This window comes from Marmota marmota, unplaced genomic scaffold (assembly GCF_001458135.2).
Source record: "Marmota marmota marmota unplaced genomic scaffold, marMar, whole genome shotgun sequence".
NCBI lineage: Eukaryota > Metazoa > Chordata > Mammalia > Rodentia > Sciuridae > Marmota > Marmota marmota.
Genome location: NW_025999900.1, coordinates 24,643,574 through 24,664,237, shown reverse-complemented (window position 1 = coordinate 24,664,237; position 20,664 = coordinate 24,643,574). Strand labels below are relative to the sequence as shown.

At 33.8% G+C, this 20,664-nt stretch overlaps 1 protein-coding gene across 5 annotated transcripts in view; it reads right to left on the bottom strand.

The window, feature by feature from the left end:
• The window catches only part of Baz1a (bromodomain adjacent to zinc finger domain 1A), a 120,250-nt gene that overhangs the window by 28,984 nt on the left and 70,602 nt on the right, over window positions 1-20,664 (bottom strand). For 4 of the 5 annotated variants that reach the window (XM_015491597.2, XM_048798692.1, XM_048798694.1 and 1 more), the window contains 9 exons: window positions 18,907-19,073; window positions 16,721-16,816; window positions 15,835-15,973; window positions 13,672-13,818; window positions 9,742-9,837; window positions 9,383-9,607; window positions 8,537-8,702; window positions 7,951-8,064; window positions 2,157-2,281 (listed from right to left, as the gene is read on the bottom strand). In XM_015491597.2, coding sequence (XP_015347083.1) covers window positions 2,157-2,281; window positions 7,951-8,064; window positions 8,537-8,702; window positions 9,383-9,607; window positions 9,742-9,837; window positions 13,672-13,818; window positions 15,835-15,973; window positions 16,721-16,816; window positions 18,907-19,073 — 1,275 coding nt within the window. The remainder of the gene's footprint in view (window positions 1-2,156; window positions 2,282-7,950; window positions 8,065-8,536; window positions 8,703-9,382; window positions 9,608-9,741; window positions 9,838-13,671; window positions 13,819-15,834; window positions 15,974-16,720; window positions 16,817-18,906; window positions 19,074-20,664) is intronic. The other variant, XM_015491591.2, reaches the window with a different exon arrangement.

Sequence of the window (20,664 nt, the reverse complement as noted above, 5' to 3'; positions counted from 1 at the left end):
ATACTTGGGGAGTGTTTCTTCTATTTCTATGCATGAAAGAGATTGTGAAGTTTGGTATGATTTGATTCTTTAGAACTTGGCAGAATTTACCTATAACATCAGTTTAGAACTGATGTTTTCTTTGTGGAAGATTTTTAGTAATGATTCATGTTCTTTAACGGTTAAGGACCAAGGACCATTTATTCACATTTTAAAATTTCTTCATGAACCCATTTTAATAGTTTGTATTTTTCTAGGATTTTGTTCATTTTTACCTACATTTTCAAATTTATTGTCAGAAAACTGTTACATGTTGTCTCCTTATATATATATATATTTTTTAAATTTTCTTTTTGTTTTGTGTTGCTTGGGATTGGACCTACGACCTTGCATATAAAGGGCAAGTATTCTACCACTGAGCCACATCCTGGGCCCTCCTTACAGTTAAATTTTTATTTTATCTATAGTTATGCACTTTACTTTTCAGGCTTAATTTCATTTATTGTAACCCTTTGCTGTTTTTGCCCTGAAGTACTGGGATTCAAACCCACGGTCTTCTGCCTGTTAGGCAAGCACTCTACCAATAAGCTACAACCCCAAGTCCTCTGTTCTTTTTAAAAATAAATTTTTACCTTCTTTTAAAGAACAAAGTTTTGGTATAATTGTTCTTCTTTACTGTGTTTTTATTTTCGATCAATTCCTACTTTTATTATAATTTCTAACTTATTAAATGCTTAACTTGATGTGTTTCTTCTTCCCGAGTTAGTACTAAAAGCTATACAATTTTTTTCCTAAGTAGAGGGACAAGATCTAATGAGTGCTAATATGCAGTATTAAGCAGTTTTAAATGTTTTCTTATAGTTTCTCCTTTGACTCATTGCTCACTCTGTGTGTGTGTATATATATACACAATATTTTTAGCTGTAGATGAACACGATACCTTTATTTTTTTTTTTAAAAGTTAGGTTCTCTTTAATACTTTATTTTCTAGTTATAGTTGGATGCAACTTTTATATCTCTCTCTCTCTCTCTCTCTCTCTCTCTCTCTCTCTCTATATATATATATATATATATATATATATATATATATTGCTGAGGATTGAAACCAGTACCTCACATGGGCTAGGGAAGTGCTCTAACACTGAGCCACAATCCTGGCCCTACTCATATTTTAAAACTGATCACATACAGTTTGTTTGGTATTTTGAAATTAACTGCATTGTAATCAGAGAATTCAGTCTCCACGATGTAGATTTTCCAACCATTTAGAATATGTGTGTGTGTGTATAATTCCATCCAAATTATAGGCACAAAATTAAGTTAAGGCTCCTCATCAAAATGTTATTAAATGAGATATATATATTTAGTTGTTGTTGGTTCATTATTTTATTCATTTATTTATATGTGGTGCTGAGAATCAAACTCAGTGCCCCACACATTAGGCAAGCACTTCACCACTGAGCTCTAAGTGAGGATAGATGAGTAATTTGTATCAACAGCTTTAAAACAGTGTATTCTCTGTGATCCAGAAATTTATAAAATTATTTTCAGCAGCAGATTTTCATTCTCAGCAATAAAGTTCCAATACAAACATTACTTATCTTTATATCTATTATCACATAGGAGGCACTCAAATCATGTTGAATAAAATATATTATAGCATAAAAATTTTAATTTGATTTTATATAAAGTAGTAAATGCAAAAACTAAGCAAAACTTGCCAAATGCAATAATGAGAAACTTGACCCATTAAAGAGATAGGAATATTGTCTCTCTTCCTTATGGTATAAGTGACATCTGAATAAAGATATAATCATAAAAATACTAATGACTTCACATGAACATTTTTAACAAAATGGTTACCATTTTACAACTCAATATGAGCTATAAGATGGGCATTTAACACACACATCAGGGAATCAAATGAAAATAATTGAATCTAATATATATTTCAGAACAGCTCTATCAATAAACTACCTTATCAATTAAAAATAAACAAGCATGTCCTTAAGAAATCTTATTACTGCCAGGTATGAGGCATGCATGTAATCCCAGTGACTCAGGAGCTTGAGACAGGAGAATGGCAAATTTGAGGTCACCATGGGCAAATTAACAGGACCTATCACAAAATTAAAAACAAACAAACAACAAAACAAAAAACAACTCAATATTATTACCTCTTCTGCTTTTTTTATGTGATCCTAGGTCATCTTCATCTTCAGTGACTGTATCTTGATCAAGGTCCTTTTGTTCTATTTCTTTGCTTTCAGTGCTAGTATCAAAATCTTCCTTTTCTTCCTCCCTTTAAGATAAAAACAAATATATAAACTTATTAATGAATATAATATAATTCCATTCATGTTATATTGTCTCACTCTACTGTCATGTATATCTAAAAAAAAATATTGTCTGCCTAAAAAGTATAAGGCATTATGCTTAGGAAGTAGTGAATAATGTAAAACTGTAAACATGCAAGTGTTTATAGTCTTGCAGAGAAAACAGATAATTACATAATGTAAAATTAAAATATGTAGTAAGTACCAAAAAAGGAGGACCTGAAGATGCTAGAAAACATGTCAAGAAGAATCAAATCTATCTAGGATTGAGAGAGTCTGGCTTGAACAAGTGTCATTTAAATTGTGACTCCAGGGGGATGGGGAAGTAGTGAGCAGCAGAAGAGAGGAAATCTGCATATCATGCCGAAAAACAACATATGCACATATGCATAGTCACGAAGCTTATAATTTTGAGAAATGTGTAAGTGAAAAAGCAATAAATCAAGATATATATGAGAAAAACGCAGGGTTAGATCATACTTGACCTTGGAGGGCATTATACAAAAAGCAATGGGAAAAAACCTAGAGTTTAGAGAAGGAAATTGATATAATTTGAAAGCACTTTGGCTGCTATTTGTAAAGTTAACCAGGTGAAGAAGAAAATGAAGGGACACTAGTAACGAAGCCACTGTAATAGCGCAGGTGGCTGGCTAGGAGGTGATGGAAGCTCAGAGTAGGAAGGAGATATAGACAAATACTGGAGAAGAAAAGTAGTTACATTCCTATAAAGTAGGCAGAATGAACACAATATGTATATTCATATTTACTCTACTGTTTTGCTTCAATTAAAACTAAAATTATATGGCCTTGAAATAAATTCCACCATTTATGTTCTACATCATAGAGTGATTTTGCAAGCTCACATGTATTCAGGAGATAGAGATAATATACATAAGTGAGGCTGGATGAGTATAAAAAATACAGTGGTGGTACATGCCTAGAACCCCAGCAACTCAGGAGGCTTAGCAAGACCCTCAGCAACTTAGTGAGACCCTGCCTCAAAATTAAAAAAAATAAAAAGGACTGGGGTATAGCTCAGTGCTAGAGAACCTCTGGGTTAAAAAAAAAAGATTGAAATATGGACTGGGTATAGTTTAATGGTAAAGAGCACAAGCTTAAGGCATGTGCAAGACCTTGGATTAAATCCCCAGCACCAAAAAATAAAAAGTAATATAAAATAAAAAATAAATCGAGATAATTTATGATGTGAAAACCACTATTTAATTCAGAACATTTCATCATTCAAAAAAAAAAAAAAAAAAAAGACCCCTCCATATCCATTTATAGTTACTCCACTGCTCCTGGCACTCATTTGCTTTCTGTTTCTATATATTCACTTATTCTGGACATTTCGTATAAATAGAAACACAATACATGGCATTTTGGGACTAGCTTCTTTAATTTAGCATATTTTCACAGCTCCTTTACATTGCAACATTTATCGGAACTCTATTCCTTTTTATTGCTGAATAATATTCTCCTGTATGATGTACCACAGAAGAAATATACCATTTTGTTTATCCATTTATCAACTGAAAGACATTTGAGTTGTTACCACTCTCTTCAGTTAAGAATAATGCTGTTATAAACATTTATGTATACATCTCTGAGTGAATGTATACTCTTAATTCTCTTGAGTACATAAGAGAATGGCTGTAACATTTATACACAGCAATATGGTTTAACTTTTGAAGAACTGTCCAGTTACTTTCCAAAACAGTTATACCATTTTATATTCCCATAAGCAATGTATGAGAATTCTAATTTCTTCATATCCTTGTCAATACCTGATGTCTATCAGTTTGAATAAAGTAGTATTGTGGAGCTGGGTGCAGCAGGAGGATCACGCGTTCAAAGCCAGCCTCAACAAAAAGCAAGGTGCTAAGCAACTCAGGGAAACCCTGTCTCTAAATAAAATACAAAATAGGGCTGGGGATATGGCTCAGTAGTTGAGTGCCCCTGAGTTCAATCCCCAGTACCCACCTCCCCACCAAAAAAAAAAAAAAAGAGAGAAAAAAAGAAAGTGGTACTGTTTATTTTTTTTAATATTTATTTTTTTAGTTATCAGCGGACAACATTTTTGTTTGTATGTGGTGCTGAGGATAGAACCCGGGCTGCACGCATGCCAGGCGAGCGCGCTACCGCTTGAGCCACATCCCCAGCCCGGTACTAGGGTTTTAATGTTCACTTCCCGGATGGCTAATGATGTTGGGCAGGTTTTCATGCACTTATCTATATCTTCTTTACCCAAATGTCTATTCAAATCCCATGTCATTTTAAAATTATTTTGTCTTGGGCTGTGATTATGGCTCAGTAGTAGAGTGCTTGCCTAGCATATGCGAGGCACTGGGTTCAATCCTCAGCACTACATAAAAATGGATAAATAAAATAAAGGTATAATTAAAAAAAATTGTTGTCTTTTTATTGTTGAATTATAAGAATTCTTTACATATTCTAGCTACAAGTCCCTTTTCAGATATAGAATTTTCAATTTTTTTCTCTCATTCAATAGGCTGCCTTTTTTAAAAAGACATATTTTCTTTTTAAAAAAAATTAAGTTGTTGATAGATTTTATTTTATTTATTTATTTTTATATGGTGCTGAGGACCAAACCCAGTGCCTCACACATGTGAGGAAAGCACTCTACCACTGAGCCACAACCCCAGCCCTCATTAGGTTGCCTTTTATTTCCTTGATAGTGTCTTTTAAATCACATAAGTTGTTCTTGACTAGGCAGAATTAATTCAGTCAAAATGGCCATATTACTAAAAGCACTATACAGATTTAATGCAATTTTCTGTTAAAATTCCAATGATATCCTTCATAGAAACCGAAAAAGCAGTCGTGATATTCATTTAGAAAAGCAAGAGGCCCAGAAGAGCCAAAGCAATCCTTAGCCAGAAAAATGAGGCATCACAATACCAGACCTTAAATTATAATACAGAACAAAAACAGCATGGTATTGGCACCAAAACAGGCAAAAAGACCAATGGAACAGAATAAAAGACACAGAGACAAACCCACATAAATATAGTTATCTCATACTAGACAAAGGCATCATAAACATACCTTAGAGAAAAGATAGCCTCTTCAACAAATGATGCTGGGAAAACTGAAAATCCATATGTAGTAGAATGAAACTGAACCCCTATCTCTCACTCTGCATAAAACTCAACTCAGAGTGGATCAAGGACCTAAGCATTAGACCAGAGATCCTGTACCTACTAGAAGAAAATAAAGGCCCAACTCTCCATCATGTTGGCTTTACGAATCAAATTCCTCAACAAGACTCCTATAGCACAAGAAATAAAATCAAGGGCTGGGGTTATAGCTCAGTGGTAGAGCTATAACCCCAGGCAAAAGCACTTGCCTTGCACGCGTGAGGCCCTGGGTTTAATCCTCAGCACCACATAAAAAATAAGTAAATAAAAATAAAGATTAAAAAAAAAGAAACAAAATAAAAAATCCATAAATGGGATGGTATCAAACTACAAAGCTTCTCCACAGTAAGGAAAACAATCAATAACATGAAGAGAGAGCCTACAGAATGGGAGAAAATCTTTGCCACCTGTACCTCAGATAGAGCATTAATCTCCAGGATATACAAAGAACTCAAAAAACATAACAACAACAACAAAAAAAACCCAATCAATAATGGGCAAAAAAAGTGAACAGGCACTTCACAGAAAAAGAAATATGAATGGCCAATAAATATATGAAAAAATGTTCAACATCTCTAGAAAATTACAGAAATGCAAATTAAAACTACACTGAGATTTTGCCTCATTCTAGTCAGAACAGCAATTATCAAGAATACAACAATAAATGTTGGTGAGGATGTGGGGGAAAAGGTTCACTTATATATTCCTGATGGGAATGAAATCTGGTGAAGCTGTATGGAGATTCCTCAGGAAACTTGGAATGGAATCCCCATTTGAGTCCCATGGAATCAAAAGTAAGGGTATAATTTTGATACAAAATCTGAAGGCAAAATATGAAAAATCACAAATCATTCTAACTTAAAATTATGCAAAAATCCTAGCAAAATGACATAAATATTTGTTTGAAGAAGCTGTGTGCCACGGCACATGTCTATAGTCCCAGCTACTGAGAAAGCTGAGGTAGGAGAAGGATTGAGCCTAAAGGGTTTGAAGCTAGTATATAACCATACCTCAGTATATACCCAAAGGACTTAAAATCAGCATACTACAGTGACGTGGCCATATCAAGGTTTATAGCAGCATCAATATTCATAGTGAACCTATGGAACCAACCTAGATGCCCTTTCAACAGATGATTGGATAAAGAAAATGTGGTATATATACAAAATGGAATATTAGCCATAGAAGAATGAAACTATGACATCTGCCAGTAAATGAACGGAACTGGAGATTATCATGCTAAGGGAAAAAAGCCAATCCCAAAAAACAAAAGGCCAAATGTTCTCTTTCTCTGATATGTGGATGATAACATGTAATAAGCTAGGGTAGGGGGTAAAATAGAAGTTCACTGGTTTGGACAAAGTGAATGAAGGAAAGGGAGAGGGATGGGAATAGGAAAGACAGTAGAATTAATTGGACATAACTTTCTTATGCTCATATATGAATACACAAACAGTGAAACATTATGTACAACTGCAAGAATGGGAGCCTATATAGAATGTCATAGTCCATTGTATGTATAATATGTCAAAGTATATTCTACTGTCATGTATATCTAAAAAGAATAAATTAAAACACATAAGTTTTAAATTTTGATTAAGTCCTTTAATTGCTGTTCTTTATGTGCCATTTCTATTAATTTTTTAAATTTTTATTAATTTTTTTGTGTGTGTGGTACTGGGGATATAATCCAGGAATGTGTTCATGCTAGACAAGTTTTCTCTACACTAGGATAAATCCCTACCTCTTTTTAATTTAATTTTTGGGATAAGGTCAGGTCTTGCTAAGTTGCTGAGGCTGGTCTTGAACTTGTGATCCTCCTGCCTTGGTTAACTGAGTCACTGAGATTACAGGGATGCACCACTGCACCTGGCTTTACTTGTTTTCATAACTAATCCTTATTCCAAATATTTGAAAAGCAATAAAATACTTTGGCAGTCTCTAACTTACCTGAGGCACTATCATTCTTTCCCTATACCATAAACTGAAATTTCAAATATCATCCTTCTCTATCTATCAAAGGATCTCTGAAATAGTGGGATGTGGTAGTGGAAATAAACAACTCATGCAAGAAATATTACTGCTTAAAAATAACTTATTGAAAGCTTTCTGTGAAATTACCATTCAAAACATTAATTCTGGGGCTAGGGTTGTAGCTCAGTGGTAGAGCACTAGCCTAGCACATGTGAGGCACCGGGTTCGATCCTCAGCACCATATAAAAATAAATAAATAAAAGAAAAAAAAATTAATTCTAAGAGAAAATTGGCCTAAAATTTAAAAATTTAATGACAGATATATACTTGATGACTTCCTATATATACATTTTATAAGCTTGACGGCAATTATTGTGTACTTAAAGAAGACTAGTTTACTAAAATTCGGAAGTATTCTACAGTTTAAGTTACTTGATTTTTATTTACGTATGTTAAGATGAATAAATAAAGCCAGGTAAGCAGTGTAGTTCAAGCCATACCCTATAGATAAATCTGCTGTTGAATTTCTTTGCTCATCTTCCTTCAGTTTTTCTTGTTTTTCTTTCATTTTTTGTTCTTGCTCCTTAAGTTTTTCTTCCTTCCTTTTACGAATTCTGAAAGTCAAAGTAAAATATTATAGTCTACTGATGCAAAGATATGTTTAAAATTTCAGGATCTTGTCTTTAATTATTCATTATGAAAAGTGCTCCAAATGTTATTACAGTCCATTCAATAACTTCTTTGTAAAGCCAACAAACATCAGAATAAGTAACAGAATGTAAAATACTATTTTTACAAAGAAATATATTTATATATATATTGGTACTGGGAATTGAACTCAGGGGCACTCAACCACTGAGCCACATCCCCAGCCCTATTTTGTATTTTATTTAGAGACAGGGAGGATGTCTCACTTAGTGCCCAGCTAAGAGTTGCTTAGTGCCTCACTAAGTTGCTGAGGCTGGCTTTGAACTTGAGAATCTTCTGTCTCAAGCCTCCAGAGCCACTGGGATTACAGGCGTGCACCACTACACCTGGCGAAATAAATAGCTTTTAATAGCATGACTGACTGTAATTATATCTTACCTAGCAGCTGCTTCTTCCCTCTCTTTTCGATGTTGTTCTGCTTTTAATTCCCGGAATTCCTGTTTTGCCTGTCGTAATATATCAACATAATCTTCAATGAAATCCCGAGTAGAAACTAGAGTCAGTAGCTTCCCACAGAGAGCATGAAGTATCTTCATTTTTTCTCCTGTCAAAAATTGGTAAACAAGACTTCTGTATTATCAATGAGAAAAAGAGGAATTGTGTTTGAAAATATTAAATTTGTGGCTCAATATGGAATACCTAATAAAGAATAAGGAGTACTCTCTAATGGTCAAACATGCTAATGGCATCTTTTCAAAGCAACTTTGAATCCAATTTAGTAGCAATGTGATATATAAGTCATTTTAAATAGTAATATCTATCTTGTATACTAGCTAAGTGGACATGAAAAATTTTCTAATTGCAAAAATTATTTTAAGTTTTCATTTTTAGACTCACTAATAAAGTTCAAATCAAAACTAAATTATGATCATGTGAATTAAAAAAATGGCAACAAACTGCTACTCTGAAGAGATCGCACAAAGTCACTGCTATAAATTATAAAGATATATGAATGTCGGGAAATAAGGGGCTCTACATTTATTATATGTTCTCTAAAGTTCATTAAATTTTTTACATTTTTTATGTTATAATATGAAAACCAGGTTCAATTTAGGTCATTATTTGTAGTCTAATAAATTTTTCTTAAAAGACTTATCTTTTTTAACTTTCTCTTTTAAAACTGATATCATCTAAAATTTCTCATCAGCTACTTTGTTTTTTGGGCACAAGAGACACAAAAGGATGGGAAGTGGGCAGTTTACAAAAATTTCAACTTAAGTTTACCTGGTGTCAAATCATACACTGAAGTGCTTGATAGCTTTTTTAGTAGGCTGGGGTTGCTCAAACGAAGCTCCATACAGGCATCATCTGTAGCATCAAATCCTCCTCGTTTCTGATATCTGTACTTTGCATTTGCTGATGTTACATCAGCACCTGAAGCTAAGATGTGCAGTCTGAGTATTTCAGAAAGAGTGCAGCTATCAAGATCCAAGCTTTTCAAACTGCAGCCTGTAGTTGTTAAAAATGAAAGAGTCATTTAGGACAATAAATACTTAGCAATTTAAAATATACCTTTATAAATTAAAAAATAAAAAGTCAAATAAGCAAATAAATAAATAAAATAAAATAAAACCCACACATACCCTGGTGTAACTGTGGCCATGCAGCTGCCAAAGATGCAACTGCAGACAGTGCAGATTTTGTGGGGTCTGCATCTTCATCCAAAGCCTCTGTTAAATCTTTAAGGAAATAAATACTTTATTCTAGTGCAAATCAAAGCTTGAATATTTGGGAATAATGCCCTTTTAAAATGATGAAAGAAATAGAATCAACTTAACATTCAGGAACCTCAAAAGAACCAACACTAAGTACAAGCATTATTCACATTCTGACTAGACTCCACCTACAACTATACATCCTAAAACACACATGCCACACTAACATTTTCCTTACATAACATAAAGAAGGCAACTTCCAAATTACCAACAAGATGCACTTACATATTACAAAAACACAGTAAAATGCACTTTAGAATTAGAAACAAATCCTCTCATTCAACATCACCTTAGAAAAAGCCCACTTTGAAAACTGGAATCTACTTAAAGCTACCCAATCTTTATTATAAATATTTTAAGATCAAACCTTAAAATAAAGGCTATAATCATCACAAAATCAACCTAGAAAAAGAGAGAAAGAGAACTACTAAGCACTGCTGTTAGTACTTATTTAACCTTTTCATTAAAATTTCCAATCTTTATTTTGAAATATCTCCAATCCAAGAAACAATGGGATGATTTCCTTGTATTTTCCAAATGAACTGCTTTAGACTTGAAAAAAAAAAAAAAGCTTGGCTTAAAAGTAGGACTAAACAACAAATCTACTGGTAAAAATGTAAAGCATTAGAATAAACAATCCTAATTATGATATACGGATTGATTTAAAAAAGATTAAGTTTAGAGAAAGAACTGCTATCCTTTAATAAAGGAAAGAGGTAGCTCTAAGATCATATCTAATTATAATAATTGACTATTTCATGACACTAAAAGCATCAACAGGATGACACAGAAGTTATTTGACTAAACTTATCACACATGACAAAGTCATACCTATCAGGCCCAATCTAGCCCAATGACAATGTATTTTTTTCTCACTAAGGAAAATTAGACTTAAAACTTTCAATTTTCATTTTACATATAAAGCCAAACAAAATTAATAGGCCCTCTAATTTTTTCCCAATCAGAACTTCAAAAACTACAAAATTCATCTAGTCCTAGATACACAACTATAAAACTGTGTTGGCTCTCTTTCTTAGCAGCAGCATCAACCTATACTATCTATAGAAAGTTATAATTTCCTAGGACCAAGGTTATAAACACCTTAGGTACTGAATCACTAGTGCAAGGACAGCTTATTTATTTGTTTTGCAGCGGTGGGGACGGAACCCAGGGCTTCCTGCAATGCTAGCTAAGCACTCTGCCAATGAGCTACATTTCCAGCAGGCCAGTTATTTTTAATTGGGTTAAAATAAAGTAACATGTTAAAATATGTATTCTGTAGCTCCATTATCTGTGATATAGCACTCTTGAGAAATTGTAAATATCACTGTAACATTTGTTTAGATAGTCACTTGGCTATATCACACGAAAAGAATATAGCTGAAATGTATCTATGACTATCTGAAACACATTATATCTCAATCTAAAATTAATACATACAATTCCAACACTAAACAAGATATCCCAGCAAATACATAAAACTGTTCTATGTAAGAAGGATGCTCTTGTTTTTATAATTTACTTTTATTCTGTTTTGGTGTTGGGGATCAAAAACCCAGGGCCTTCTATATAAACAAGCACTCCACCAATGAGCTACCAACCCGTTCCCATGCTCTGAAGGGCTTTTAAGTTCATGATGTAAGACTGAAGACAGGATTTTAAAATGTAAGATTTTAAAAACTGCTAATCAACATTTCTAAGACTTGATATAAAAATGGAGGTCAAGGATTAAAGAAGTTATATCTTCTTGAAGACATAATTTTATGGGTAATGCTAGTGTGACAAATATTCAAATTTTCAACTTTGCTGCCGTATTTAGAGGCAACATGGTAGTCATTATGAGGGTCTAGATCAACCAAGCTTGTACCCAATTTCCTTACTCATGTTTCCTTAAGCACACCTCATTTCTTTATATGTAAAATGCAGACAATTATTATATCTACCTCACAAAGGTGGCCTAGAATTAAATGAAATAACACGTAGTGATATCAATTCTAACTATGTGATCTTTATTACATAACTTCACTGAACCGAGTTTTCCCATCACTAGATAAATTAATTCTTCTCTTTCTGATCAATTTTCCTCTTGCTAGAAATTGCAGAAAACATCTTACTAATAACACCATCACTAAGGAGAAGACGATATTCAATCCCATGTGATTCTTTAATTGATTTTTAGGAAGAGGTGTGAAAAAGCTTTTTTGTTACTGAGATAGGAGAACAGATGTGAGGAAAAGTGTCAATTTTTATTCAGATATATAGACTTTATATTTATACTTATAGATAGTCCTTTATAAAAATGGAGCTATAAAATTTGCAGATTAAACAAATGGCGATACAAACCATACCCTTTCATATATATACTTCCTTTATATTAAATGATTTTTCAACACAATTTTCTTTTTACTCCCCCTCCCTTTTTACCCCCCAACTAGGACTTCAAAAATTATAAAATTTATCTGTTTAAATCCTGAATTAAATATAGCCTTATGTCTTGTATTAAGGTCAGAACTTAATCAATAACCCTCTTAGGTTATTTGCTATGATATAAACAATGGCTAAAAGAATATTTTCATTTAATTGACTAAATTATCTGAGAAAACAACAGGGGTTATATTGCTAAAATGGCCTTGATAAGGGACCCATGGTGATTATGCTCAAGCTGGACACTAGGGCAACCAACATCAGATGCATACTCATCAATACCCTATTGCTTCAGGAACCAGACATAAAGAAAGATAAGCTCAAATTGTCTAAGGCCAACGAAACTATCAGAATGGAGAAATGCCCCATTTTTTTGTACCAACATTTTGCTATTCAGTTGTTTCTGAGCAGTTATTTCTTTTCTTTTTTGGTACTGGGGATTGAACCCAGGGACACTTAACCACTGAGCAACATCCTCAGCCATTTTTTATATTTTATTTAGAGATAGGGTCTTGCTGAGTTGCTGAGGCTAACTTTGAACTCTTGATCCTCCTGCCTCAGCCTCCTGAGCCTCTGAGATGACAGGCATGTACCACCATGCCTGGTACTCCTAGCAGTTATTTTTTATTTTATTCTTATGAAATACCCTTGTCATTTAATCAAGCTTCTGGTCCTAATCTTCTTATGTTGGATGTTCACAGAGTATTATTCAGGAAGCCAAATCAATCTCTGAATATAAGTGCTTAACCTTTCCTCTGATCAAGGTAAATACTAAATGAAACAGTGAACATACTGTTTTAAAAAATAAAAAAAAGATCTCCTTTGAGAATTATTCCTATATTAACATACCAAAAGACTCTAGATATTTAAGATCACAGAATTTAAAGAGCAAAATTTGTAGTGCAAACTAGTTAAATAAAAGTGAAATTTTTCTTAACTCTGTTCTAAAAACTTTCAGATCTGAAATAAAATCATAAGTAGTATTTTTGACTTCAAGTATTAATAATAATTCGTTTTTCCTAAGATGGAGCTAACAAAAATGAGTGTTATTTAATATAATATCTTGGGGATTACAGATACTAGCCAGTGAAATCTGTAATATTCCTAATCATAGGTAAAAATCTAAAGGAATGAAAGCAAAATAGATTGTGGGAAGATGTCTTTAAGGTCACTGGAACCAGATTACTTTAAAGTAAAGTTTTTATAAAATAACAGGTAAAATGTTGTCAGTATTAGTATCTGACCTGGTATCAGGTAACCTGAATAACTATATTTTCTAACTGTAAAAGCCAAGTTAACTTTAAAATAAACTTTAAAAACTAGTTTCAATATAAAGCTACTATGGTTCAATCAGCAATAATATTGAATTCTGACCTTTGGTGTCCGCATCTGTTATTTGCTCTTTGGCTACTTCCTCTTCTTCTTCAGCTATCGCCTGGAAGATTGCAGTCAGGAAGAAAAAGAGCAATTCACATAGTGGGCCTTCACTGTCATTTCCTACAAGAGCTTCCTCTAACACTTCTGTGAATAAAATGTTTAAAATGAATTTAAAGTTTTATTCATATTTGAAAAAACAACTCAACTGGAATAATAAACATTTAATCAACAATAGAAAGCAGGGCCAAGTATTATATCCAAGTAAAAATTTTTAAATATTCATAATGATTACAAATAAAATACAATAAAATCATAAGTCAGAGTTACTATTTTCTCAAGCAAGCCAAAATAGCTTCAACAGACCAATATTTCATTCAAATTTAAATGTGAGGCACAAATTCAGGCACTTTACAGATTATAATTTTATTCTGACTATGCAAATATTTGTTATTGTATCCCACTGTTCTCAAAAGGTATGTAGGACATTGTTGTTCACTAATTAGTGCATAGGAAAGGTAATTATTAGCTTTAATTTTTTTTTTTAAAGAGAGAGAGAGAGAATTTTTTAATATTTATTTTTTAGTTTTCGGTGGACACAACATCTTTATTTTATTTTTATGTGGTGCTGAGGATCAAACCCAGCGCCCTGCACATGCCAGGCGAGCGCGCTACTGCTTGAGCCATATTCCCAGCCCAGCTTTAAATTTTAATCTCAATATTGTGTTCAAGTGTTAAATAAATGCTTCTTATCTAATTTGTCTTACCTATACCAGCACTGTTTAAACCTTTTTGATTGGTAAGGCACAATGATTCATATCTAGCTCATAAGGAAAAACTGAAGAATTTCAAAGCCCCCCTGAAATTTTTTTTTTTTTTGAGACAGGGTCTTGCTATGTTACCCATGCTTGGTTCAAATTCATAATTCTCCAGTCTCAGTCTCCTGAGTAGCTGAAATGAAAGGTGTGTATTACCATGCCTGGCTTAAGAATACACTCTTATTAAAACTGAGACCATAATTATAATTCTGTTTTTTGAGGGTTCCTATGTGGATTTTTTTTTTCTTTTGGTATTGAGAAATTGAACTCAGGAGTGCTTATTCGCTAAGTCCCAGCTCCAGCCCCAGCCCTTTTTCTTATTTTCTATTTTGAGGCAGGGTCTCATTACGTTGCTAAGGCTGGCTTTGAACTTGTGATCCTCCTGCCTCAGCATCCTCAGCCACTTGGATTACAGGTGTGCACCACTGCTTCCTGCATGCATACATGGATCTTAATATTTTGTCTATTGAACAGCTAAAAATTCAAAATTAGACCTAAATCCCTCCTTAAACTCTATTATAAATGTTTATACAAAGTAAAAGTATGTAAGTAGACAGGTAAGCAGAATTACAAATCAAAGGGAGGCAATCATTTGTCAGTAACCATGCACATACCACTCTCCACTCAAGTAGTGGAGTCTATTCCTCCAGCCCCTTCAGTTCCAGGTGGCCTGTAACTGCTCTGACCAATGGAATGTGGCCTAAATAATACTGTGCTAGTTTCAGGCCTAATCTTTCAGAGGGCTGGCAGTTTCTGTTTTCTTGCCTTCTGAACCTTCAGCTGCCACATAAGTACAGAAGAAATGGAAGGCCATGTGAAGAGAACTGAGGCATCAGACATGTGCATTAAGAAGCCATCTCAAACATCTATCCAGTTAAGCCTTTGGATGATTACGATCCTAACTAGGTAATAACATGAGAGAACCCAAGAAATAATGGAACAGTTAAGTCTAGTGATCTTAAGAACTTTGAGAAGTAGCTTGCTTTTTTTTTTTTAATAATTTTAATATTTATTTTCTTAGTTTTCGGCGGACACAACATCTTTGTTTGTATGTGGTGCTGAGGATCGAACCCGGGCCGCACGCATGCCAGGCGAGCGCGCTACCGCTTGAGCCACATCCCCAGCCCAAGAAGTAGCTTGCTTTTTAAAAAATATTTTTAAATTGTCAATGGATCTTTATTTTATTTATTTATATGCAGTGCTGAGAATCAAACCCAGTGCTTCACACATGCTACGCAAGTGTTCTACCACTGAGCCACAAACCCAGCCCCAATAGCTTGTTTTTCTTAAGCCAGTAATGAAGGATAAATTACATAACATATCAGTATATAACTAGAGTACTTGCCTAGGGTTACGCCCTCAGGAAATTCATCTTGAAGATCAAAAAGTTCCCCAAATGCATTAAGGAACTCCAAAACCATTAGAGCATCACCAAAGATTTCAGGAGGTAGTCTAGTTTTCACTGGAGTTGGTTCTGGAAGTTCCTGCAAGATTAAGCAATTTATATAACTCTTGAATCAAGTATAGGTAAATACAGTATACTCTTTATCTAATAAAAATTATTCTATATAAACTAGCTGTCTTTAATAATCCTGGATGTTTATTATAATCACCTTTGTAACTCTTACAGATTTCATGGACTTCCAACTTTACTAGCAAGGGACTCTGAGAAAAAAATATTATTCTTCCTAAAACTGAGAATGTAATTTTAAGCTGAAGTAAATTTCTGACTCTATTTCCTAGCTAAGAGGACCTTTTAATCTAGATTTTGAAGTCAAATTAGTTATGCAAATGTTGTCTTCAGTGCAGTATCTCCTTATGATATGAAATATAATCCCAACAGACTGATTTGGAAGTGCTTCCTTATAAGCTGGGAATGAGTTTGGTTTTAGGTACTTAGGTTCTTCTGGAAAAAGGCAAGAATCTGTACCTAGTAATCAGCCTTAATGCATGCCTGGTGACAGCACTTACCAAATTGTCAAGGATCACAAAAACTGACAAATTATTTCTACAGAATAGTAATTATTATCAAAAAAAATTTTTTTTTAAACAAAGCACTAGCAATGCTACCTTGGAACTCTAAGGCTGAATATTTGCTTAACTGGTTATTTCCTCTCAGTTAAACATAAAGAAAAGAGGTCACTATTAAATAAAAGAAACATTTCATCAGCAAAGCCACATACAACATATAAAATACACATGTGCCAAATATCATATAACATGCTTTTTACCTTAAGGTCATCACATTCCATATCTTCTCTTGGTTTACTCCATTGTTTTAGGTATTCCATATATTTTCGCTTTTCTTCACGTAATTTCTCTCTTTCCTAATTAAAAAAAGGTTAGTAATAATTCTTTAAAGAAATTCAATAAGCTTGAGATCTTGTTAGAAATACAAATACTTGGGCCCCACCCTAGGCTTACCAAATCAGGAACTCTGAGGTTAGGAGTAGCAATTGGTAACAAACCCTTCTGGTAACTTCAATGTACATTAATGTTTTAGAACCACTGGACAGAATAATACCTATTAAGTAATTCTACAAAGACCAAAAATGCCTGGTACATACTGGTTCCTGAATAAATATTAATTTAACTTCATACTACCCACTCACTACTTGAATTGAATTACATCCTGACAAAGTAAATTAACATTAGAATACTTATATAAAACCTCCCCCTTCAGTTTATAATACATTTGTTATTTTCAAGATTAATTTGAATCTGTTAAAAGCCCAGAGACATGCAGGGGAACATAAGTAAAAGCAACAATAATATTATATAGTTCATGGACTTCTCTTTCTTATAATCCAGGCTATTTCTCTTGTTCACTTGGTCTTTTGTTGAAACCTTAACTTCTTTGTTCTGATATTTGAAGCTGCAAGGTAAATACTGTAAGGTCTCTAATAAAGCAGCACAAATAAAATATTTCATCATTATTTTCCAGTAAACATTATTAATATACATTAAAACTATATTCTAACTTTGAATTTTAGGAACATGAAAGATAACTATGCACTTATCAATTTTTCCACATAAAAGGGCTAGTTAGAGAACTTATTAACTGTGCTTTGAGCAGTCTGCTGTAATGTTTTTCTCCTAAAAAACAATTCTTACAGGACATAATACGATGGGCATTCTCATTCATTGTTGCTGAAAGTGTATAAATAAGCCCATGTTTGACAAATACTTAGCTAAGTATATATATAGAAAGTATTTTAAGTGTTCTTAGCCTCTGACCTACTATTCTACATATTAATTCAGGGGCATAGCAAAAAACAAACAAACAAAAAAGAAATTTGGATTTATGAGAAAAAGACTATAAAGTGCTTAATTTTAGTTATTTGATGAATTATTGGGCAGTCACTAAAAATTCCACTTTGTTATTAAATAATATGAAGGAATGTTTATAATAAATATTAGGTGAAAAGAGAATATAAAATTATAAATGGTAGGTGCTCTAACTATTTAAGACCTTGAATAAAGACTGGAAATTAATTCAAGTGTTATTTTAATTCCATCCCTAAGTGTTACCATTAAATTACAAGTGATTCTTATTCTCTACATTTCCAGAGTAAAGTTTGTATTTGGCCCTTGACAGCACACTAAGAACCTATTTGAAATATTTCAAGAAACTATAGGCAATTTAAATGAATACAGTGTATAACCTGATCCTCTGAGGCTAGTTGTGGATATCCCAAAAATCCGCCTATGAAAATGCCTAAGTTGAACAGAACCAGCTACAGACTTTTGTTAAGAAATATCCACCACTGAAGACTATAAAGATTTGCTGGAATACCCTATTATTACACACACTTAATTTTTCAAGGAGGATAAGAACACCATAATAAATTCTTACTGATCATAGAATTTATTTATTTTAGTTTTTCATTAATGTAGACAGGGTCTTACTATGCTGACCAGACAGGCCTTTAGCTCTTGGGTTCAAATGGCTCTGCTGCCTTTCCCCTATATGTAGCTAGGACTACAGGTATGTGCCTGATTTGAATTTACTATATTTTATCACTATTTATTTCTTTTACCTTTGAAAGTTTCATGCATAATAATTTTCCTAAATTTGGAATTCTAAATAATGAAGATCATTTGGGTTGCACTTTAAGTTTTAAGTGAGGCATAAAGACATGTAGAAATATATTGAATCTTGCAGGGCACCTGTAATTCCAGCTACTTAGGAGGCAAGTTCAAGGCTAGCCCTGGAAACTCAATGAGACCACTCCATTTCAAAATAAAAAGTATAAAAAGGGCTGGGGATGTAGCTCAGTGATAGAGATCCACTGGGTTCAATCCCCAGTACCACAAGAATGAAATTAGTAAAGTATTTGAAAATTAACCATGAATTTAAATATGTAAAGTAATATTACTATTTGTAGGAGCACAACTAATATTCTAAAATAAATACCTTTTCTCTTTCTATTTTAAGTCTCTCTTTTTCCTCTTTTTTCTTTAGTCTTTCTTCTTCAACAATCTTCTTCAATTCTTCCCTCTTTTTCTCTTTATCCTCCTTTTCTTTCTTTTTTGCTTCTAGGGCATCTGCTTTTTCTCTTTTTAATTTAGCCTTTTGGAAAGCTGTTGAGAAGGTCAAACATAAAAATGTAAACAGGCAAAAACAACATTTGGCATTTTTTTAAGCAACAAAAAAAGCCCTGACATAATTTATGGTTAAATGAGATTAGTAGAGACAAAATTCCTGAAGGGAGTCAGCAGATAATAGATTAAAATGGGAAAAGCAAATTGGGTAGGTTTAAGGCAAACTACAGTACTGGGACAAACAAATCCTTCCTTTGAAAGCCCTGATACTCAAACTGTTATCTAAAGACAGGGCAAGGTAATCATCTTGTTAAAAATGTAGAATTTCAAGAGATCCAAGATGGCGGAATAGGGGAGGTCCCGTTTCTGGCTGCTTTGTGGCATGAAACCAAGAAAGCAGACAGGGAGCTTCTCCACAAGGTCTCGCCTAGATGGAATATAACATCTGAGAGAGTGGAAGAAGACCCCTATACAGAGGATTTTCACAGAAATCACCAGTGCTGCAACCACCCGTGCAGAAATCAGAGCCTCTGTGCTTGAGTTAAGTCTCCGGACTTCGGACCCAAAGCCCGCAGGTCTAGCTCACACAGGGCTCACAAGCGGCTCACAAGCGAATCGCTGAAGGGAGTGATTCTGCAGAACTCCAGAACTCCAGACTGCGCTCTGCTGCCACACAGGTCACTCAGCCGCTATCTATCCACAGCTCCGCCTAGGTCCGCCCAACTCAGGAGACACCCTGGCACTGGAAACAGAACAACTTCATCTTGGAAAAACTTCCTCACCATTTTTTTGGTGGGTGTGGATACCAGATGGAATCGCCATCTGAGCAGGAGAGATCTTGGAACCCTACAAGAGCACTACAAATCTATAGGGTTAAAAACAAGAACACACCAGATCCACAGAGCTGGAAAGGAAGACACATGAGCAACATGAAAAGAAAAGGGAAGAAAGTACCACAAACAACTCAAGGCAACACATCATTAAAAGCATTGGCAGCTACAGCAGAAAAAAGGACAGAGAAAGATTTCAGGATACACATGGTTAAAATGTTTTGGGATCTCAAAGACATAAGAGAACAAATACAGGCAGTGAAAGATCACTTAGACAATGAGCTACATAAACAAATCCAAGAAGCAAAAGATCACCTCAACAGGGAGATAGAGGTTCTAAAAAAGAACCAAACAGAAATCCTTGAAATGAAAGAAATAATAAAGCAAAGTAAAAACTCAAATGAAAGCATCACCAACAGAGTAGACCACTTAGAAGATAGGATATCAGACAATGAAGATAAAATAAATCATCTTGAAAAGAACATACACCACACAGCGAAAATGATAAGAAACCACGAGCAGAACATTCAAGAAATATGGGATAGCATAAAAAGACCAAATTTAAGAGTTACTGGGATAATCAAATAGACCACAACACAATAATTATGGGTGACTTCAACACACCTCTCTCACCATTTGACAGATCCTCCAAACAAAAGTTGAATAAAGAAACTATAGAACTCAATATCACAATCAACAACCTAGACTTAACTGACATATACAGAATATATCAACCATCATCAAGTGGATATACTTTTTTCTCAGCAGCACATGGATCCTCCTCAAAAATAGACCATATA